The sequence below is a fragment of the Schistocerca gregaria genome, chromosome 8, assembly GCF_023897955.1.
Source record: "Schistocerca gregaria isolate iqSchGreg1 chromosome 8, iqSchGreg1.2, whole genome shotgun sequence".
Taxonomy (NCBI): Eukaryota; Metazoa; Arthropoda; class Insecta; order Orthoptera; family Acrididae; genus Schistocerca; species Schistocerca gregaria.
Genome location: NC_064927.1, coordinates 122,841,682 through 122,866,403, shown reverse-complemented (window position 1 = coordinate 122,866,403; position 24,722 = coordinate 122,841,682). Strand labels below are relative to the sequence as shown.

At 41.9% G+C, this 24,722-nt stretch overlaps 1 protein-coding gene across 2 annotated transcripts in view; it reads right to left on the bottom strand.

The window, feature by feature from the left end:
* LOC126284719 (fatty acid-binding protein, muscle-like) overlaps positions 1–24,722 on the bottom strand; it is a 112,197-nt gene that overhangs the window by 26,054 nt on the left and 61,421 nt on the right. The window contains exon 2 of one of the 2 annotated variants that reach the window (XM_049983853.1): positions 5,806–5,972. In XM_049983853.1, the coding sequence (XP_049839810.1) occupies positions 5,806–5,972 (167 nt within the window). Of the gene's footprint in view, positions 1–5,700; positions 5,973–24,722 lie in introns of both variants that reach the window. The other variant, XM_049983852.1, reaches the window with a different exon arrangement.

Sequence of the window (24,722 nt, the reverse complement as noted above, 5' to 3'; positions counted from 1 at the left end):
ACACACACAACAGAAATGAGTAGACTTTAGTTTTCAGCATATACTTCGTTTGGTTGGCAACATGTATGTAAACAAACCAAACAAGATGAGACACAGAGTCGATTCAAAGTAGTTTCCTCTTGAAGTTACAGTTTTCGATCAAGTATCTGTAATGAGTGAGAAAACACTGATAGTGCATCACAACAATAAGGGCAAACAAGATAAAATGTGAGAAGAAAAAAGTTCAGAACATAAAAACATGCTTATGTTTCCTAAACAGCGACCTCCACCCTGTAGCCAGATGAGAGGAAACGCAGACGCCATCGAAAACCGCAAAGAATCGTAAGTAATCACTTATTTACCTAAAGATCGAGACATGAATTGTTTTATAATGCACAAATTACACATATCAAAACAAAACAGTATCATTCTAGTTCCCACTGATAACGCCTTAAAGTGAAAAAAGGCGAAACGGGTCTGGGAGAAATAGAATACAGTGCAGCAAGAGAAGGCGTTTTTTATTTACAAAACAGAGATTTCTGTGCTTGCTGCCGAGGATGGCCACGCAAACAAACTCGTTATCAACATAAATTTATATCATAGTCGGAGTATACTACCTTATGTATCATTTCCTGACTGGGTGCCATACAGAATCAACATGCCACACACAACACAAACTAAAAAAATGTAATATGGATTCCTTAACGAATGTGTACCCTATACAATCTCCTGCTAACATGTATATCAGCGATTCAGGAAAAAATTGTATGTATAGTTCTCCTATTCCTTTGTCTTGTACTACGCTCCTAGTGGAACAACTATGAACATTCAATTCAAATGTTAGCCACAAAATAAGTGCCCAAGTTCACTCTGTTAAAAGAAGTGTAGGGTTGGAAACCTGTTCCGCCACAATGTGAATCCTGTTTTGAAGGTAAACGTAAATGATTACTGTCCAGTACATTTTTCCACTACAGAGTTGTTGCCATAAATCCTTAGACGCCTCTACCGCTGTAATATTCATCCAGTACCCATCTGACGGGATTAACACTTGGACAGAATTAATCAATGACAACTGAATCGAAAGAAGTGGGTTACACTGGTACATGATCATGAAAAGAGAACGAATGTTTCTTCGTGAAGACCCAAATACAATTTTGAAATTTGGAAACTGGAGAACACACAAATACGAAAAACCTTATGCACATAGTGAATAAACTTAAAGGAGCATCAAAAGACAACACAATGAATTTCACTACTGATCTGCTAGGACAAGGTGACATTGGAAATGAAGTAGATATTTTGAAAGGATAAAAAATTCCAAAAGCCGAAATAAAGAAAACACCTGGCGTACAAACCATAAACAGTACGAATAAAAATGTAATACAAAACACATATCAATTAAAGCAGACACAGGACACACGTCAGAAATTGTGTCAGAGAGAGAGAAGGCATTGACAAAGCAGAGTCCAACATACGTAAGCTACCCCCCAATATCAGCACAGAGATTCCAAAGAGATCACAGAATAGTCCTGAAAAGCATCACACACACACACACACACACACACACACACACACATTCAATCAGACAAGAAAAATCACACAAAATAATTCAAAACATCATATACTAATCAGCTTTGTCTTTAGATCCGTAGTGAGCTTTAAGAAAGACCCATCTTAAGTACTAGGGAGACACGTGCATAGACTCCTACAGAAAACCTACACACATACACAGACAGAAACATGAACATCAAAGTACTTAATCGAGAAGCTATAGAAATCGTGAATATCCCTTCAACTGCTGTATTCGTATATTTTTAAATTCACAACACTTACGTATCCACAGGTGAAATCATAAATATCGTAGAACAGCAAGTCACACAGCAAAAGACTGACCCGGCCATAAATAAATGAAATGTTATAAACTAATTACATAATAAAATTATTTTGCTTACGGTACTAAATTCTGTTTGTGACAAGCACTATCCATGAGATCTACTATCAGTGGTGCTGTAGTTAACATTTGCTTGGACCAGGCAGAGATGTAAATATTCAACAAAATTAAGAAGCGGAAGGAGTGCATTGGAAACATTCCAGTACTAATCTGTAGATGACAATTTCTCTCACAAATCAAACACAAAGTCAGGTAGAAGAGCTATACATCATCAACATACTTCAAACCACATATTTAAGTCAAACGGAAACTGCAGAAAACGAACTGGAACATAAAGAAACAACTACCAAAGTTAGTTTCCTCTACAACAAAATCTCCAAGTGAACTACTTCTCTGACATTCTAATCAAATATCTGGTTGTAGTTATCTGAAGTGACAATTGTCAGGAGAAGACCAAATGAAGCATACTTCTTCAGCTGTGAAATTGCGTTATTAGAGGTAGAAAAGAAGGCTGGTAGCTGGAAAAGCTACAGAAGGAGACCAAAAACTTTAACTTTCTGGCAGGCAAGCACAACGCAATAACCAACTCACCAGCCATAGCGTAACAGCTTTTGCTGTCCTCATAAATGAAACAAATTCAACAGAAAAAGTAATTGAGGAATTACTAAAAAAGGTGAATCACACTCGTTAGTCACAGGAGACAAGAATCATAGCAGGGGAAGGAAATAAAGGAAATTGCACGAGAGTTGGATAAGAAAAGTAAAGATAGAATGGTGTTTAAGAAGCTTCCCAGGATAGTCTAAAGAGTTAATCACCTAAGAATTGGACGATCTGTATGCGTCAGAGTACAAATCGAAACCTGGAATTTAGCTTCGAGTTCTTTTGACATTTCACTTTTCTTTCAATCCTTTTATTGCGTCTTGGATACGAAAACATGCAAACAACTGCAGATTTTCATATATAATGCTGGAATTGTAAGTACCCCTGCAACAGGCTGACTGAGGTGCTTCTCAAGTCAAAGAAAGACAACAGCACATCACCTCCATTAGGACCACATAACTGCCTCTGATCGTCATTCTAATAGTAATCAAGCAATGAGATCAGTTACATATTTCCCAAGAAAAAAGTCCTGCTTCAAAAGTTTTGTGTGACATTTAGTAAATATAGGAGTGAAAACTGGACGCTTAAAACATCTCAGGAGATAAAAATTAATCCTCCGAAATGTGATACCGGTGACGGGACACTGAAAAATTCTCCACAAAGAGAATAACGTAGCTGATGTTAAAAAGAGTAGGTGAGCAGCAAAGCTTCGAGGAAAACTTTTAGAAACTCAACGAAAAGGTGGGCAATGCGGGATCGCTTATCGGACAATTGTTTGTGAAGCGCAATATTGTTAGATGGAAATACAAAAGGTAAACAGCAGAGATGAAGTCAAGGACACCTAGAAGGCTCTATCATACCTTATTAAAATGATACCATGAGGATCCTATTAGCTCACAAATCACAGACATTTGTTATGTTTTTGCATATTTTTTATTAAGATCTTTCTTTCCTATGGTGGCATGTATGGTTATGTGTCGATTGTGATGCGGCAGCGGCTGGTCAAACTGTGCCTAGTGGTAAAAAAACAAATAGTGCTTTAGGTTTCATCGTTGTCCACGTTGTGTGTACGCTGGGAGTGTTTGCGTAGAGCGGCGCTTGACACATGATTAACCAATCGTGGGAGTGACGCTTCTGCAAATTTTTATATTGATACACCTATGAGCAGGAATCATGTGATACAAGCCCATTGATTTGTGTATCGTAACACATTAGCACATTAATTATTGTTTCAGACAACTGATTTAAAGTGTCAATGTGAAAGAAATTCTCGAAGTACGTGCAATAGGCATTTTTCATACTTTACGTATCGATAGTCTTCTGTATCTTCGATTACTGTTGTTGTTCCTATAATAAACGAGATAAGAAACAAAATATCTTTTATATCAAAACGACTGTTCTAGCTCTCAGCCATCATTGCCTGTAACATCGTTCAGTCCTGACTAAAAATTCACAGTATCGAAAAAACGACATAATTACGTGCAGCAATGTATCATTGGACAAATATATTATACTAGAACTGACATGTGATTACATGTTCACGCAATTTAAGTGCATAGATCCTGAGAAATCAGTACCCAGAGCAACCATCTCTGGCCGTAATAACGGCACTGATACGCCTGGGCATTGAGTCAAACAGAGCTTGGATGGCGTGTACAGGTACAGCTGCCAATACAGCTTCAACACGATACCTCACTTCATCAAGAGTAGTGACTGGCGTATTGTGACGAGCCAGATGCTCGGCCACCATTGACCAGATGTTTTCAGTTGGAGAGAGATCTGGAGAATGTGCTAGCCAGGGCAGCAGTCGAACATTTTCTGTATCCATAAAAGCCCGTACAGGACCTGCAACATGCGGTCGTGAATTATCCTGCTGAAATGTAGAGTTTCGTAGGGATCGAATGAAGGGTAGAGCCACGGGTCGTAACACATCTGAAATGTAACGTCCACTGTTCAAAGTGCCGTCAATAGGAACAAGAGGTGACCGAGACGTGTAACCAATGGCACCCCATACCATTACGCCGGGTGATACGCCAGTATGGCGATGACGAGTACACTCCTCCAATATGCGTTCACCGCGATGTCGCCAACCACGGATGCGACCATCGTGATGCTGTAAACAGAACCTGGATTCATCCGAAAAAAATGACGTTTTGCCATTCGTGCACCCAGGTTCGTCGTTGAGTACACCATCTCAGGCGCTCCTGTCTGTGATGCAGCGTCAGGGGTAACCGCAGCCATGGCCTCGGAGCTGATAGTCAATGCTGCTGCAAACGTCGTCGAACTGTTCGTGCAGATGGTTGTTGTCTTGCAAATGTCCCCATCTGTTGACTTAGGGATCTAGACGTGGCTGCAGGATCCGTTACAGCCATGCGGACAAGATGCCTTTCGACTGCTAGAGATACGAGGCCGTTGGGATCCAGCACCGCGTTCCTCCTGATCCCACCGATTCCGTATTCTGCTAACAGTCAATGGATCTTGACCAACGCGAGGAGCAATGTCGCGATACGATAAACCGCAATCGCTATAGGCTACAATCCGACGTTTATCAAAGTCGGAAACGTGATCGTAGGCATTTCTCCTCCTTACACGAGGCATCGCAACAACGTTTCACCAGGCAACGCCGGTCAGCTGCTGTTTGTGTATGACAAATCGGTTGGAAACTTTACTTATGTCAGCACGTTGTAGGTGTCGCCAGCGGCGCCAGCCTTGTGTGAAAGCTAATCATTTGCATATCACAGCATCTTCTTCCTCCTGGTTAAATTTCGCGCCTGTAGCACGTCATCTTCGTGGTGTGGCAATTTTAATGGCCAGTGGTGTATTAATGGGCAGATTATAATAGCGTTTTAAATTTTTAAATTCGGTCAATAATTATATGAGAAATTCCAAAATGACAGATTTCTGTTGCCTTTCGAAGCCGCTAGCTAGGCAACCTTCAATTGCGATCAGGTGTTAGTGGCTGTTTAGTAATACAGTCAAGTTATAGTTGGAATAGCAGAAGAGAAGAGGTTTAATCTGACATTGCCATTTCCATGTGACTGTTATATTAGGTATGAAACGAAAACTTCTGGAAGAGAACCTACTACCCATCAACGACCAGTTAAGCAAGGGAGAGAAGAGGCTGATTGTCATGACGGTGGTTGTGAAGAAGATGCTGATCACAGTACAAAAGAACTCAAAGCTTAACTATAAGAACCAGAATCATTATATGGCGGTGAAGCTTGACCCACCGTTGTGAGCTCCTCAGGGGAGAACTCTAGAACTGACTTGAAGACTTTGTCGCCCCTCTCCACAATGAAGAGTTTGTTGCCTTCTCGTGTGACGGTGGTCTTCACCTTGCGTCCATCAGGGGTGACGTTGTCGAACTCCTGTCCCAGGCGGAACTTGGTGACAGTGTTCAAGACCACAGTCGTCACCTTCATCGTCCACTCGTCTCCATCGCGAAGCAGCTCCATCACTGGCGTAACCATGTTGCCCAACTTACGCAGCACGTAGTTCACACCTGCAAGTAAACAGCAGCTTCTTATTGGTTAAATATATCCCGAAAGCACGGTATTTAGTACAAATTTTTGAACTAATACTGAGTACGAAGTTCAGTTTACCATTTTAATGTCAGGAACATAGATGATGGGCAAAGAAAACTGGTCCGAGAAATATTTCAGGCGCCTTAAGATGACAAACCAACTTACGTAATCATTCCCGGGTAATACAAGTTGGGCTGCATACCTTAAGGTACATGAAATATTTTATTGATCGGTTGCGTTTGGCCTAACCTGTATACACGTACTGTACGAATGTAGTATGAGCGATTGAATGTGTAGGGAAAATTGAAGCAAGTAAAGACAGAAATTTTGAACTTGACATCCGTATTGGTTGCCGCCCACAAGCAATGCTGAGTATTCGATAACAGAAGTCCAGTACCTCATCATTGCACCATGGACACTCGCATACGCATTGCCTCACAACCCAGATGTACGTTTTCCATGCTTTCCGTGAGTTACTTAACGACAAGATCATTCCTTTCAAGAATACACTGTCGATTTCTTACTTCACATTTCCCCCTTTAAGTTTGTGCTCCGTTTATATTAACTAATTTATAGTTCATTTAGACTGACCAGATTAGGGCCTTAGGATTCTTTCTTCCATAGGAGCAGAAATAAAACATGTCAACACATAGAATATGAAATAATAAAAATTTAAATCAATAATAAAAATGATAGTGGAGTGCATTAAGATTAGGAATAAAATTTTTGCGCTTAGCACTTCTAAAGCTGTGTTTGGTACTGTCAGAAAAAGAATGCATAATGAAAGAGAAGAGGATTTAAAACGGCAATGTCAATAATTGTTACGAAAGAATAATATTTCAGTAGAGGACTGTGTGACAAGGAGGAGGGAAAGGTGATGGGGGAGATGGGTGTTGACAAGAGTGAGTTGCAGACAAACGTATGGGAGACATAGCTATTGTAATAGAAGATGGACCATTACCTGCCTTTTGAAGTTTGAAAGGAATATAATTTCTCTGTTATTCCAAGGAAAATCATTACACAGTCGAGTTTATGATACAGAAAATGATTTTAAGAAGGTGGTTGTGTTGTGTAGTGGTTTAAACACGGTTTTACTTTGCTGAGAATAAGTATTTCTGCTGTACTATTTTGGTAGTAATGTAACAGTTGAAAATAAGTAAGAGGTAAAGCAGTAATTGAGAAGACAATAGAGTAAATGACCTCGTAATCGACGACACGTTAAAGGGAGATTCCCTTCCTTCACCTTGTCACGGTCTTCTAACACAATGACTTCAGCATAGGCTCGCCCCTGGCTCTGGGGAGAGGTAATATACTGGAATTTCTCTCTAAGAATTTGGGATCCTGACACGTTCCATAAAGAGTAATCTAATTGCGCAAATAGTAGCACGCTACTGTGCTTGGAGATACTAAAAGGTATCAAATAGATTATATAAGGGTAAGACAGAGATTTAGGAACCAGGTCTTTAATTGTAAGACATTTCCAGTGGCAGATGTGGACTCTGACCACAATCTATTGGTTATGAACTGTAGATTAAGACTCAAGAAACTGCAAAAAGGTGGGAATTTAAGGAGATGGGACGTGGATAAACTGAAAGAACCTGAGATTGTACAGAGTTTCAGGGAGAGTATAAGGGAACAATTGACAGGAATGGGGGAAAGAAATACAGTAGAAGAAGAATGGGTAGCTTTGAGGGATGGAATAGTGAAGTCAGCAGAGGATCAAATAGGTAAAAAGACGATGGCAAGTAGAAACCCTTGGGTAACAGAAGAAAGACTGAATTTAATTGATGAAAGGAGAAAATATAAAAATGCAGTAAATGAATCAGGCAAAAAGGAATACAAACGTCTCAAAAATGACATTCACAGGAAGTGCAAAATGGCTAAGCAGGGATGGCTAGAGGACAAATGTAAGGATGTAGAGGCTTATCTCACCTGGGGTAAGATAGATACGGTCTACAGGAAAATTAAAGAGACCTTTGGAGAAAGGAGAACCACTTGCATGAATATCAAGAGCTTTGATGGAAACCCAGTTCTAAGCAAAGAAGGGAAAGCAGAAAGGTGGAAGGAGTATATAGAGGGCCTGTACAAGGGCAATGTACTGTAAATGAAAATAAAATGGGAGATATGATATTGTGTGAGTCTAAACAAGGCCCTCGGAGCAGACAACATTCCATTATAACTCTGACAACCTTGAGAGAGCCAGTCCTGACTCTACCACCTGGTGAGCAAGATGTATGAGACAGGCGAAATACCTTCAGACTTCAAAAAGAATATAATAATCCCAATCCCAAAGAAAGGAGGTGTTGACAGATGTGAAAATTACCGAACTATCAGTTTAATAAGTCACAACTGCAAAATATTAACGCGAATTCTTTACAGACGAATGGAAAAACTGATAGGAGCCGATCTCGGGGAAGATCAGTTTGGATTCCGTAGAAATGTTGGAACACGTGAGGCAATACGGACCCTACGACTTATCTTGGAAGAAAGATTAAGGAAAGGCAAACCTACGTTTCTAGCATTTGTAGATTTAGAGAAAGCTTTTGACAATGTTGATTGGAATATTCTCTTTCAAATTCTGAAGATGGCAGGGATAAAATGCAGAGAGCGAAAGGCTATTTACAATTTGAACAGAAAGCAGATGGCAATTGTAAATGGGGTATGAAAGGGAAGCAGTGATTGGGGAGTGAGTGAGACAGGGTTGTAGCCTATCCCCCATGTTATTCAATCTATATATTGAGCAAGCAATAAAGGAAACAAAAGAAACGTTCGGAGTAGGTATTAAAATCCATGGAGAAGAAATAAAAACTTTGAGGTTCGCCGATGACATTGTAATTCTGTCAGAGACAGCAAAGGACATGGAAGAGCAGTTGAACGGAATGGACAGTGTCTTGAAAGGAAGGTATAAGATGAACATCAACCAAAGCAAAACGAGGATAATGGAATGTAGTCGAATTAAGTCGGGTGATGCTGAGGGAATTAGATTAGGAAATGAGACACTTAAAGTAGTAAAGGAGTTTTGCTATTTGGGGAGCAAAATAACTGATGGTTGAAGTAGAGAGGATATAAAATGTAGACTGGCAATGGCAAGGAAAGCGTTTCTTAAGAAGAGAAATTTGTTAACATCGAGATTTAAGTGTCAGGAAGCCGTTTCTGAAAGTATTTGTATGGAGTGTAGCCATGTATAGAAGTGAAACGTGGACGATAAATAGCTTAGACAAGAAGAGAATAGAAGCTTTCGAAATGTGGTTCTACAGAAGAATGCTGAAGATTAGATGAGTTGATCACATAACTAATGAGGAGGTATTGAATAGAATTGGGGAGAAGAGGAGCTTGTGGCACAACTTGACTAGAAGAAGAGATCGGTTGGTAGGACATGTTCTGAGACATCGAAGGATCACCAATTTAGTATTGGAGGGCAGCGTGGAGGGTAAAAATCGTAGAGGGCGACCAACAGATGAATACACTAAACAGATTCAGAAGGATGTAGGTTGCAGCAGGTACTGGGAGATGATGAAGCTTGCACAGGATAGAGTAGCATGGAGAGCTGCATCAAACGAGTCTCAGGACTGAAGACCACAACAACAACTGTCATGTTTTCTTCTTATTAACTAATTTTATTTATGTGTTTATTTATTTATTCAGCTGTTTACATTTGTCAGATTGGGCCTCTTAACTGAGAGCAGACATCTTGCATGTTTCTAAGTTGTCATACATATTTTAAGAACATAGGTGACATCTGAACACAAGAAGGGTAAAATAATGGATCCATATTTTTGACGTATGTTTAACGTAGAGTCGCTGAACGTATTCTCAATACCAATATTATAAATTTCCTTGACAAGGATCTAAAAAGCATCGCTCGTGCGAAACTCAGCTTGCCATTTGCTCACATGAGATCCTGCGAACTACAGATGAAGGGCAACAGGCAGATTTCGTATCCCTACACTTCCGTAAAGCATTTGAAACAGTGCCACACTGCCGACTGTTAATGAAGGTACGAGCATACGGAATAGATCCCAGATAAAAGAGTGGCTCTAAGACATCTTAAGTATCAGAATTTAGTATGTTGTCGTTGATGGCGAGTTTTCGTCAGAGACGAGACTATCGTCAGGAGTGCCTCAGGGAAGTGTGTCACGACTGCTGTTAGTTTCTTTATATATAAATAATGCGGTGGACAGGGTCAGCAGCAATCTACGGCTGTTTGCTGATGATGCTGTGGTTTACGGGAAGATGTTGTCGTTGAGTGGCTGTAGGAAGATACAAGACGACTTAGATCAAATTTCTAGTTGTATGAATTGCAGCTAGCAGTAAATGTAATGCAGGTGTGCAAGGCATTCGCATTTTTCGGACCTTACATGAGCTTCATAATTACGATACAGAATAAAATCCCCAGAATATATTGTTAACAAGAAGCAATTGTAATAATCTGATGTACCGAAGAACAAAACAATATCCATCCTTATAATGACAGCGGCATGCGTGAATGACATAAAGTGAACGCAGTTTGAAGGCGGACGGTACATGTGACGAGAACAATGTAATACCTTTTAGATAAACATAGCCAAGACCATAGGTAAGTGGCCAGACAGCATTAATAAGGCTAACGGCTACCCGGAAAGAGACACGATGGGGAGAGTCACGACATATAAAAGCATTTTTGAGGACTAAATTAACAGAGCAGTCTCGTGTTACAGTGGGCCACATCTATGTGTGGAAAAATAGCGAAGATTTTGACCTTTACATCTGCGAAGTGAGGGCGGTGTGCTTCACGTATCGTGGCGACTGATGTAAAGTGATAGTTCATATTCCTGCGGGAATTTTTGCGGGCAGAGCATTGTGGACGTCGCTCCATCCCTTAACGAGTGTGCAATAGCCATTATTACGACTAGGGAAAATTTAACGTTCTACGGGATGCAGGAAAGTTGAGACTGAGTGATTCAGTCAAGGCCAGAGTAGGGAATTTCAGATGCAGCATGGAGGCAAAACCACGGCAGTTTCCATTTGCTAATGTACCAGTGCGGATTAGGCGACAATAAACGTTGAGTTGAGAGTTTGCTCACTCCAACCTGCATACGCTTTCGATACAGAATTTCGAGAGTTGAACACTATCATACCCTCCATTGAGTACATGAGAGATTGATTAGTTTAAAAGATAAAATATCATTCTCCGCCAACTTAGTCCATTCAACAGCTACGTCGATGTAAATTTCACTGATATATATATATATATATATATATATATATATATATATATATATATATATATATATATATATATAGAGAGAGAGAGAGAGAGAGAGAGAGAGAGAGATAAAGATTTAATAAGCACATATTCAATGTCTAAATGTTAATTATTTTGTTGAGAGTTGAAAGTAATTGAACTTGCTTGCTATGTATCACTTGAACCCTGAAAGCAGTGATAAACGTAGAATGAAAAAGGGAGAAGTTTAGAAAAAAGTTCCGAACGCTTATTTATATCAATTTGTGCATTCTTGTTATGTCACAGCAGAATTTGTAATTAATTTGGTATGATCTGCAGCCAACATTAGCGGTATTACAGGGTCAAGATTAATAGTTATGTAGAATGTCTGTTTACCACCCTGGGCTTGAGAAGACGTTAAGATACGTTATCCACATGCGCGCGATCACAAAATAGATTTGCCCACGAGCACGTTACGCATAATGAATACACGTTACAGGTGAGTAGGATAAACGAACCCGCAATGTTTGAGTACAGCGTTAGTAGTGTGCTGCGTGACATAGTCACGTCGATGAAATATTTAGGCGTGGCGTTATGAAGCAGTATAAAATGGAATGAGCAGGTAAGGAGTCTAGTAGGAAAGACGAATTTTCGAATTTGGTTTAGTGGGAGGGATTTATGAAAGTGCGGTCCTTCTGTTAAGGAGACCGCGTATAGGACAGTATTGCGACCCATTGTTGATTACTGTATGAGTGTTTGGGATCCGCAAGAAATCGAATTAAAGGAAGAGCAGGTAATGTTTTTAGTAGGAAAGGCGAATTTTCGAATTGGATTTGGTGGGAGAGTTTTATGAAAGTGTGGTCCTTCTGTTAAGGAGGCCGCGTACGGGACACTGTTGAGAAACATTGTTCACTACTGTTTGAGTGTTTGGGATCCACTAGAAATCGAATTAAAGAAAGACATCGAAGCAGAGGCGGCCTGCTAGATTTCTTAGCGGTAGTTTCAAACAATACGCAAATATTACGGAAATGCTCCGGGAACTCAAATGGTAATCGCTGGAGGGGAAACGACCTTCACTAGAGAACCGGCATATGAGGCTAACTGCCGCCAACGTGCATTTTGCATAAGGACCATGAAGGTAATGTTAGAGAGATCAGGGCTCGCACGGAGGCTTTCCTTCGCTCTACTTACGACTGGAACAGAAAAGAAAATGACGTAGTGGCACAGGGTAGACTCGACCAAGCACCGCATGATGGCTCGCGGAGTACGTATATAGATGTAGAAACTGTTTAAACGATTTATATTCTAGCAACTGCTTTACTTATATTACAATAACTTCAGGAATTGGAAAGAACAGATACACTGCACATTACCATGCCAAGCACCGTGTAGGAAACCCGGCGGCATTCGTCTTCCATTCGTCTAGAAATGAATAAATGGAGGTCCAGCATGGTTCTCGAAGGAGTCTTATACCATTCTTTTTGCACAATAATGACAACGATGATGGTGGATAGCAATCACGCACTCTTATCTCGATACTAGACCGCAACCTCACAATAATATTGAGGTGTTGTGATTGTGGTGGCCAGGAGAGATTCGACAATTCATTCTCGTTCTCGCAAAACCAGCCTTGAACAATGCGAGATGTGTGAACAGACGCTGTGTCTTCCTGGAACACAGCATCGCCATTGGGGAACAAACGTGATCACTCAGAATGGCCTCAAAATCCTTGGCAGGAATGCGACATTGCAGAACTACCAAGGGAGCCACGCAATGCCACGAGCCGACTGCCCAAATCATCACCGAAGCCACGCCACGTTTCAAGGGGCGTTAACTTCGCCTAGTACATAGTGTCGGAAGTTCCATGCGGCTTTTCGTGGATGATGCTGTAGTATACAAAGAAGTTAGAAGATTGCAGCGAAATGCAGGAAGATCTGCAGCGGATAGGTACCTCGTGCAGGGACTGGCAACGGACCCTTAACATAGACAAAAGTAATGTATTGCGAATACATAGAAAGAAGTATCCTTTACTGTATGATCATATGATAGCGGAACAAACACTGGTAGCAGTTACTTCTGTAAAATGTCTGGGAGTATGCGTACAAAACGATTTTGAAGTGGAATGATCATATAAAATTAATTGTTGGTAAGGCGGGTGCCAGGTTGAGATTCATTGGGAGAGTCCTTAGAAAATGTAGTCCATCAACAAAGGAGGTGGCTTACAAAACTCTCGTTCGACCTATACTTGAGTATTGCTCATCAGTGTGGGATCGGTACCAGGTCGGGTTGACGGAGGAGATAGAGAAGATTCAAAGAAGAGAGGCACGTTTCGTCACAGGGTTATTTGGTAAGCATGATAGCGTTACGGAGATGTTCAGGAAACTCAAGTGGCAGACTCAGCAAGAGAGGCGCTCTACATCGCGGTGTAGCTTGCTGTCCAAGTTTCGTGAGGGTGCGTTTCTGGATGAGATATAGAATGTATTGCTTCCCCCCAACTTATACCTCCCGAGGAGATCACGAATGTAAAATTAGAGAGATTCGAGCGCGCACGGAGGCTTACCGGCAGTCGTTCTTATACGCGACTGGAACAGGAAAGGAAGGTAATGACAGTGGCACGTAAAGTGCCCTCCGGCACACACCTTTGGATGGCCTGCGGAGTATAAATGTAGATGTAGATGAAGAAGTTGAAAAAAATAGAAACGAAGCTCATCCGGTCAGTCAACTTTCTCCCGTTGCTCCACAGTCCATGTATTATGGCTCCAGCACTATCTTTTCCTGTTAGGGGTACTTGCATCACTGATGACTGGTTTTCGAATTCTAACTTGCCCTGTAATTCGTTGCTTATGAAGGCCACTTCGTATTGCTTTGGTTCTGACAGGTTTGGCGAGAGCGACATCCAGCTCTGCAGTGCGTTTTGCTGCTGGCCTCCTCTTACTTTTAGTCACAGTTCTCTTCAGTAACCATTAGTCAAGATCACATAACACACGTTTTCGTCCACGTTGTGATTTAGCGGTTGATATTTTTCCACTTTCGCTGTCTGTGGTATAAATCTGCTATGTGGTTCCTCTTGAAGCACCATACAGTTCGCCTGCCTTGGTTACCGAAGCTCCCAAAATTCGGGCATCAACAATTTTGTCGCGTTGGAAATCACTTAGCAGCGACGTAATGCACTCACTACTACACAGAATACTGTTCTGACTATCACGAGTGAAACCAGCAACGTATTGACGACATTCCACAGGTGCCGTTAATGTTCAAATGCTGAAGTGCAACCTGCAGGCTTGGCTACCATCTCCACTTATGTTCAAGTACTTATTGCTCGCGTTGTTTCTTTCCTTTTATCCAACGCCTGTATTACTATAATTATCAACACAAACATCGTATTCTAAACATCTTTTAAAGGCATTATTTCAGCAATCACTTTTCTGCATTTTGTTATGTACTATTATTTCTTAATAATTTTGGTGCTTTCTTACCTCCAGCCCTTGCTCATTCGCAGACAATTTCGAATTTGCGGGAGAATTAGGCATGTATTTTAGATTAATCGAACAAAAAACTATATCAAGCGATCGGAAGAACGTACGGATCATACTTATCTGCAATAATGGCAGCAGAGGTGATCCACAAAATTACCACCCAGCATCCTTGATAGCCATTTGTTGCACCATCTTAGAACGTATTTTGAGTCTAAACATAATACGGTAACTCGAACACAATGACGTTGACCTTTCCAATGTCAACAAGCACGGATTCTGAAACATCGGAAATGAGAACCCCAACATGAACTTTCTCACGTGACATCCTGAAACACATGAATCAAGATAGTTAGGTAGATGTAGTTTTCCATGACGTTCGAAAAACATTTGACGCAGTACAACACCAAGGATTATTAATGAAAGTACGATATCGTGGAGTATCAAACCAGATGTTTCACTGCATTGGGGATTTATTGGCAGGAAGTGCACAGCTTTGCATCGAGAAGTATTCGCAGATGTAGAAATAACTTCAAGCGTCCTCCAAGGCAGTGTATTGAGAACCTTGGTGTTCATATTGTAAATTAATGATGTGGCAGATAATATTAAGAGTAACCTCAGACTTTCGCAGATGATACAGTTATCTAGAATGAACGACGGGCTGAAATATGCTATGTATATAGGGTGGGGCTGTTAAAACGGCTTTGGAAATCTCTGGAAAAATATGTGGAACACTACAACCTGAATAAAAAAAGGCTGTACTAAAACTTTTTAGTCTCGAAAGGGGACATCCAATGACAATAAACTCGACCGCCATGATCCACCTACCCCTAGTGGGTTGGGGGGGGGTCAACTTTGAAATGTTCGATAACCAGGAATTTCGAGATGAAGCATTCTATGCATACTATATGAACACAAATACTACCCATATCACCTGTTGTTGCATCAAACCCTACAGAGACGAATTTCAAAGCCGCGTGAAGTTTTGCAGAAGGATACAACAACAATAAGCAGCCAATGATGATTTTCGTTCAAAGGTACTGTTCACGGACGAAGCAAAGTTTACAGATCATGGCCACATGAACCCGATCGTCAACGTCCAGAGAGTGTTAATGTTTGGTGCAGTGTGTTAGGTACCCGGATAATTGGTCCACACTTCATACAGGTCGAATTTATGGCGACTTTTTAGATAATGTTTTTCAAATAAACGACTATTTACTTGTCAGTACGGAATTAGATACTGCAGTTTTGATTATTAAGGAATACAGACGTCTCAAAAATGAGATCGACAGGAAGTGCAAAATGGCTAAGCAGGGATAGCTAGAGGATAAATGTAAGGATGTAGAGGCTTATCTCACGAGGGGTAAGATAGATACAGCCTACAGGAAAATCAAAGGGACCTTTAGTGATAAGAGAACCACATGTATGAACATCAAGAGCTCAGATAGAACCCAGTTCTGCGCAAAGAAGGGAAAGCAGAAAGGTGGAAGGAGTATATAGAGGGTCTATACAAGGGCAATGTACTTGAGGACAATATTATGGAAATGGAAGAGGATGTAGATGAAGATGAAATGGGAGATACGATACTGCGTGAAGAGTTTGACAGAGCACTGAAAGACCTGAGTCGAAACAAGGCCCCCGGAGTAGATAACATTCCAATGGAACTACTGATGGTCTTGGGAGAGCCAGTCATGACAAAACTCTACCATCTGGTGAGCAAGATGTATGAGACAGGCGAAATACCCTCAGACTTCAAGAAGAATATAATAATTCCAATCTCAAAGAAAGGAGGTGTTGACAGATGTGAAAATTACCGAACTATCAGTTTAATAAGTCACAGCTGCAAAATACTAACGCGAATTCTTTAGAGGCAAATGGAAAAACTAGTAGAAGCCGACCTCGAGGAAGATCAGGTTGGATTCCGTAGAAATGTTGGAACACGTGGCGAAATACTGACCCTACGACTTATCTTAGAAGAAAGATTAAGAAACGGCAAACCTACGTTTCTAGCATTTGCAGACTTAGAGAAAGCTTATGACAATGTTGACTGCAATACTCTCTTTCAAATTCTGAAAGTGGCAGGGGTAAAATACAGGGAGCGAAAGGCTATTTACAATTTGAACAGAAAACAGATGGCAGTTATAAGAGTCGAGGGACATGAAAGGAAAGCAGTGGTTGGGAAGGGAGTGAGACAGGGTTGTAGCCGCTGCCCGATGTTATTTAATCTGTATATTGAGCAAGCAGTAAATGAAACAAAAGAAAAATTTGGAGTAGGTATTAAAATCCAGGGAGAAGAAATAAAAACTTTGAGGTTCGCCGATGACATTGTAATTCTGTCAGAGACAGCAAAGGACTTGGAAGAGCAGTTGAATGGAATGGACAGTGTCTTGAAAGGACGATATAACATGAACATCAACAAAAGCAAAACGAGGATAATGGAATGTAATCGAAGTAAGTAGGGTGATGGTGAGGGAATTAGATTAGGAAATGAGACACTTAAAGTAGTAAAGGATTTTTGCGATTTGGGGAGCAAAATAACTGATGATGGTCGAAGTAGAGAGGATGTAAAATGTAGACTGGCAATGGCAAGGAAAGCGTTTCTGAAGAAGAGAAATTTGTTAACATCGAGTATAGGTTTAAGTGTTAGAAAGTCGTTTCTGAAAGTATTTGTATGGAGTGTAGCCATGTATGGAAGTGAAACATGGACGATAAATAGTTTGGACAAGAAGAGAATAGAAGCTTTTGAAACGTGGAGCTACAGAACAATGCTGAACATTAGATTTGTAGATCACGTAACTAACGAGGCGGTATTGAATAGGATTGGGGAGAAGAGACGTTTGTGGCACAACTTGACCAGAAGAAGGGATCGGTTGGTAGGACATGTTCTGAGGCATCAAGAGATCACCAATTTAGTATTAGAGGGCAGCGTGGAGGGTAAAAATCGTAGAGGGAGACCAAGAGATGACTACACTAAGCAGATTCAGAAGGATGTAGGTTGAAGTAGGTACTGGGAGATGAAGAAACTTGCACAGGATAGAGTAGCATGGAGAGCTGCATCAAACCAGTCACAGGATTGAAGACCACAACAACAACAACTAGAAGATGTCCCACTTCAAACAAAAATGGACAAGTGGTTTCAACAAGATGGCTTTCCAACGCATTATTCATGGATATCTCGCGTAGTTCTGAACCGAGATTATCCTGGTCGATGGCTTGGGCGAGGAGGTCCTCATGAGGAGCCTGCGTGTTCATCCGATACGACGCTTCCCCACTTTTACCTGTGGGGGACGCTAAAAAAGAAATGTTAGCGGATATACCAGCAACCCCTGCAAATATGTGGCAACGAGTTGTCACTGACTGTGCAAACATTAGTGAAGCGACGCAGAGATGGAGAATTGTCTTTCAGAAATAAGACTGCAATGTATATTGCACCAAACAACGGCAAAATTGTCTGTATGGGTCAGTGCCTAGTTTGGGGAAGAGGTTCGTATTACGTGCGGTGCAATGGAGACGTGGAAACTTGAGTGGACCTGTCTTTTGCTGTTGGACGACAATAGTGGTACACAGCAGTAAAGTGCAATGCAGTTAGTTGGCATGCAGAGTCGGCGAGAGCGAAGAGGAGTCACCTAAAACAAGCACTTCGATGGTGAGGGCAAGGGGATTCACCTAAAACAAGCACACCCATTGTGAGAGGCAAAAGGACTCAGCTAATACAATCATCCCGGTGAGAGTCATGAGGTCTCACATAAAACTAGCACCCCAAAAGTTTGTTTGTTGGTTGTAGAACCCCAACAGCGAGATGCAAGGAGACTCACCTAAGACACGCAACCGGACGGTGAGAGACAAGGGGATTCACATTTTTAAAAAAACCCAAAGGCAACAAAACTCAACTACGTCCATGACGTTGCTCCTGAGGTACGCTAAATGTAGTTGTTACTGCACTGACAAACAAACCAATGACCTGATCCCACCGCTTCCCATTTCAGCGGCATCTCTGAAGGTAATTACCCCAACAATGTAGACTCCATAATGTTGTATGGTCTGGAGAATCACGTTTATTTGCTATAAAACACCGGTGTATCATTACAGAAAGACAGGATACCCCCCTTCTACCCTCCTGGGAGCCTAATCTGTTGGGTAATTTCCAGAGATACTACCACGTTTCAATGGATTGTAACCCCTTTTCATTTGTGTCGATTACAATTCCATGTATACCGCAACGATAAAACTTTTCCGTCCAAAATTTATGTACTTTTTCCCACATAATACGAATCCCCCCCCCCTTGCTGTACCCTGAGGATGGGGCAGGGGTTCGAATGTAGTTTCATTGGATGTCCACCTTCGAAACAAACAATTGTTATACAATCCTTTTGTAATCCGATGTATTGTTTTCAAAGTATATCAGCCGGTACTTGATGATATTTCAAACTAATGTCCAGCAGTATTAAACTGAGCACTTCGGAAAACTAAAAATAATTCCCTGTACAAAGTCAGTGAGTCACAAATCGAATCAGTCATCTCTTACAAATCATTTGGTGTCGAGATTTTTTTAGCTATATGAAACGGAATAATCATAGGCTCAGTCATAGGTAAAACAGGGGATAAACTTTGGTTGTTTAATAGGTTAGCTGGTCGGAGTGGTCGAGCGGTTCTAGGCGCTACAGTCTGGAACCGCACGACCGCTGCGACCACAGGTTCGAATCCTGTCTCGGGCATGGATGTGTGTGATGTCCTTAGGTTAGTTAGGTTTAATTAGTTCTAGGGGACTGATGACCTCAGAAGTTAAGTTCCATAGTCCTCAGAGTCATCTGAACCATTTTTTTTAATCGGTTACCGGGGAAATGTAATTAGTCTATAAAGGCGACGACTTAAACAGCTTTCATGGGCCCCATCTTAGAATGTTGCTAAGTTGTATCGAACCTATACCAAATAAGACTATCAGGATACACTGATTGTACAAAAACAAGAGCAGAATGTATGGTTACAGGCCTGTCTTCCTCAAAAGCGAAAACAGAGGAGGTTCTTAGATGCTGTGGTGCAGAGCGAAGTCAACGATCTCGCTCATCCCAGAGGTGTTCCATGGGGTTTAGGGCGGGATTCTAAGCAATCTAGTCAATATCAGAGATATTATTGTCCACAAATAACTGTCTCGCAAATGCTACTTTTATGACAGCATACACCGTCGTTCTGTAGCAAACATCATGTCCGAATTCGTAGACGATGCCGTAAAATGTGTCCACATCCTTCCGCATTTAGCCTTTCCTTATGAGCAATCAAGGGACCACACTCAAAAACCGTACACAGATAACGTTCTAAAGGCATTCGCAAAACCAGAACCTACCCATCAGACTGCCACAGCATGTAGCGTGATTCGTCAGTTCAGGTCACTAGTTTCCAGCGACCCACATCCAGTGATAACCTCAAGCATCATTTAGCAGTGACATCAGGAATGGGTCGCCTACAATGGGCTGCTCAATCATTGTACCCCATTAACTTACTACGCACAGGACTACCTGGACTGGTGGTAGCACTTTGGAACTCACGAGTGACTCCTTCTGCTGATCTCATGCTAGTTTTTGCAGCCACACTCCGTGATACTCGTGGTGCCTGTCCATCATTAAATGAGGTCTGCCTGGTGTTGCTTAGGTGTAGTTGTTCCTTCATGTTCCTATTTCACACTCACGTCACCAGCAGTCTAGTTGGCTAACTGTAGAACGTTTGAAATGTTCCTGGTAGATATGTCACTCAGGTGACATCCAGTGACCAGTCCACGTCTTCAGTCACTCAGCTCTCCTGACAGACCCAAGCTACTGTTACTGCCTCTCTACTGCCGACACAATGATCCCCGTCTCCTTTTATACCGACTGGTCCGCCTCTCGCGACATCTAGTAGCTAACTGAGCATACTTTTAACCGGATAGTGTATATTAAAGAGGCCTTAGACATCTAACAATTTTATATTATAACTCGACACTATCACAAGTTGCTCTCTGTACGGAATTAACAATTTTATCGGTTATGGAATACGTCTTGAGAACTGAAACAGTTCATTCTAACGTGCGTCTGGTGGTGCGTGTTAGCATACAAATTGAATTTGAAGCCATTTTGACTATTTTTCGACCGTGCCTATCTCAAGAAATATGCAAAGGTTTTTTAAATTACCGCTACCAGTCACAAATTTTGTCAACTATTCTATGGCTTATTTAATTAGCGACATGTTTCGAGGGTTAAATCTCATCTTCAGGCTAAATGGCATTTCAAAAACAACTTTACAGTAAGGTCATATTGAAACTAAATAGTCTTTTCGTAAATACTATGGTGATCCGGTGGAAGAAGAGAAAACTTGGTAAGGGGCGATGTCACTTAGGAAGCTGGACTGATGTTTGCACGAAAATGTTGTGTAATGGCCACTCACTTTGTTCTTCTGGGGTGGCAGTCCCTTTGTGCTGCACTGGGAGGTATCCATCTCTGTGGCTCTCTTGGTCACTGTTCACAAATTGCCACTAATATAGCAGTAACTTGGAAACACGATCACAAACAGTTCTGTAGTGCAGTGGACGAGATGGCGGTCTAAATACAGCTGGTTTCGATCTTGCTATCGATTTGTCGATCTCTGTGGTGTTAGATGTGTACATGTCGTCCGCACGTCTTGTTATCGTATTACAGATGTAGGTTGACGAAATACATTAAAAGGTGAGCACCTGTTGCAATATTATTGAACACATCATGATATAAACTATTTAATTTTACATATTTCTAAGCTATATCATGATGTGTTCAATAATATTGTAACAGGTGCTCAACTTTTAACGTATTTCGTCAACCTACATCTGTAATACGATAATAAGACCTGCGGACAACATATAAATATCTGACCCCACATAGGTCGACAAATCGATATCAAAATCGAAACCAGCAGTATTTACACCGCCATCTTGTCCACTGCGCTTAGAACCGTTCGTGATCGTGTTTGAAAGTTACTGCTTTGTTAGTTACAATTTGTGAACAGTGACCAAGAGAGCCACGGAAATGGATACATCACAACGAGACTGCCACGCCACAAGAACAAAGTGAGTGACTGTTACACAACATTTTCGTGCAAACATCAGTACAGCTTCCAAAGTGACATCGCCTCTTACTAAGTTTTCTCTTCTTCCACCGGATCACCACAATATTTACGAAAAGACTATTTAGTTTCAATATGACCTTACTGTAAAGTTGTTTTTGTAATGCCATTTAGCCTGAAGATGAGGTTTGATCCTCGAAACATGTCGCTAAATAAATAAGTAATACAGTAGTTGACAAAGTTTGTGACTGGTAGCGGTAATTTAAAAAATCCTTTACATAAAAAAACGTTTACATAGCACACAAATTATTTTATTGTGCGCTTTAAAAATCTGCCGACAGACACTTGCAAACGACCCTGAAGAATATGCGAACCAATGCTTTTACTTAAGACGCAAAGGAATTATAGACATTGGCTTCAGTCGGGCATTCATTTACATCAATGTGTAAGATTTGAAAATTTATGCAATAGCAGCATTCGAACCTAGGTCTCCTGATTACGAGGTAGATGCGCCGACCGTTGCGCCTTCCGGGCAGTGGTCATTGCATCAGGCCTGCCGTCAGACGAGCGTTTTCAACCTTTCGACAGACTACGAATGTCGTGTCCCTCGCTCTTTATCGTCATTATTCGCGGCATTTCGCATATTTACATCCGCACTGAAGGGAGCATTCGCCGTCCTCGCCTCACTTGTATACAGGGTTGACATTAATAAAACCGACAAACCGGAGAGACGATTCTGTCTGGAAATGAAGGAAGAAAGTTGTTGCGAACATGTCTGAAGATAGACGATGTGCGTGAAACGACAACAAATAGCCCCGGGACACAGTACACAGATGTATCGCATCCACGTCAGAACAGATGTTCAAAGTGGCTTCCAAAGGGGGGGGGGGAGGGGGGAGGGGGGGGGGGAAACAGCAGTTGTCATGCAAGATACGTATAATTGTGCTTTGGCTTAACCGTGTTTGGCGAGCAACGTGCCTGTAGCTGATACTATGGTTCGTCTCAGTATCCAATAGAAAAAATGGTTCAAACGGCTCTGAGCACTATGGGACTTAACTTCTCAGGTCATCAGTCCCCTAGAACTTAGAACTACTTAAACCTAACTAATCTGAGGACATCACATACATCCATGCCCGAGGCAGGATTCGAACCTGCGACCGTAGCGGTCGCGCGGTTCCAGATTGTAGCGACTAGAACCGCTCGGTCACTGCGACCGGCTCTCCAATGGAAACTTGGTGCTCAAAATCGGTTCTAAGAACAGACTGTTGCCTTCCAGCAAGTTTCTCCGATTGAATAGACCCGAAAAGAGCATCAAATTATATGTGATGTGATTGGTCTCCGTGAGAGCACTTGTTCTGATATAGCCGTACTGGCTCTCGGCCGTTTAAATCTGCCTGTCCGAACATAGACATCGGCTTGCTCCCGACATGAATTCAGGACCATTCTGCTGCTTACAGTACGCTGCATCAATCACACAGTCTGCAACACACAAGGAACACACGGCATGTGGTCAAAGGCACTGTTATTGGTCAGCACTGTCTGCCGTACATTGATGCATTTATGAGCACATATTCGTAGGACCTTTCTCCTCCATTTTCAGTCAGGAATCCGTCCTTGTAGTGTGTCACCCTGTACATAACTGAGGCGACTGAGGACGGCCAATGATCTCTTCAGTTAAGACAGCTAGACATCTATGCGCGAAATGCCGCGAGTAATGAGGATAGTGGGCGAGGAGCACTACATTCGTAGTATGCGGGTAAGTTGAGAATTTGACGGGGGAGACGTGCTAGGGTGATGAGTCCAATTGCGATGAACTGTATCAGCAAGACGCAGGAGGCCCGGAATCAAATCCTGTCCGGCACAAATTTTCAAACCTTCCCCAATGATTTAAATTAGTGTCCGTTCGCAGGCAATGTCTGTAATTCCTTAACTCACAATGACTGCTGGATCAAAATGACGTCTGTTTTCTCGAACGTGTCCAAACGAACAGACACAAAATATACAGGACAATTTTTCCGGCCGTGTTCAAACTATTGGGATTGATTGATGAGAGGATACGGAACAAAAAAAGGTCGAATGAACTTATGCCCGGAAATGCACGCTCTCCATGCTAGAGACCATTTATTTTATCATACTTCGTTACAGAGACTGCGATCTAATTCGCACTGTACCATGCAGCCACAGTTACTTCGTTACAGAGACTGTGGTCGAAATTTCGCTGTACCATGCAGCAATAGTTAGAGTATGGATGGTTTCTGACTAGAGGGCGGTAGTGTTCCTCATACGTCATGCCCTGGTAATGTTGTGTCCGATTCACTTCTCTTGCTGACTCATCTTGTAGCGGATGTGACACAGCGTTGTACACAATGCTTCCGTATTTCAATCGAGAGGATGCCGATTGTGTTTACTTACGCCCATGCCCCTGACGCCGTCTCAACACTATCCACCATCATGGCATGCGTTCGGCCACGGGCGCCTTTTACACCAGCCCGGTTGAGAGTCTGTATGTTGAAACTGCTGAACTACCACTGTCCTACCACCGTGTCTTTCTCCTCAGCCGGTATGCGTGCCGTGTGTCTGCCATGCGTGGCCATCCATCCTCTGCCTCTATCTTTGATGGTTCCTTTGATCACCAGTATGGGGCTCGTCCCTCTTCTCTGTTACCTCCTGGAGTCTGCTTTCGGCACTTGCTGCGGCGGCTTAACTTTACACTACCTGCAACTTTCCCAGAGGGTGTGAACTGTTCACCACCTTTCCAATGTTAACCTTGGCCTTCATTCGCTTCCTAATCGCCAGTTTCACGATCTTCGTCTGGAACCTCAAGTTTGTATACACTGATGGCTCTCGGACCGAACATGGGGTCGGGTGTGCTTTCGTCATTGGCACTCGTATCTTTCGTTATCGGCTTCCGGCACACTCCTCAGTTTTACTGCTTTGCCTATCAGGCCACGGAGTACATTCGGCGACACAGCCTTTCCAACTGTGTC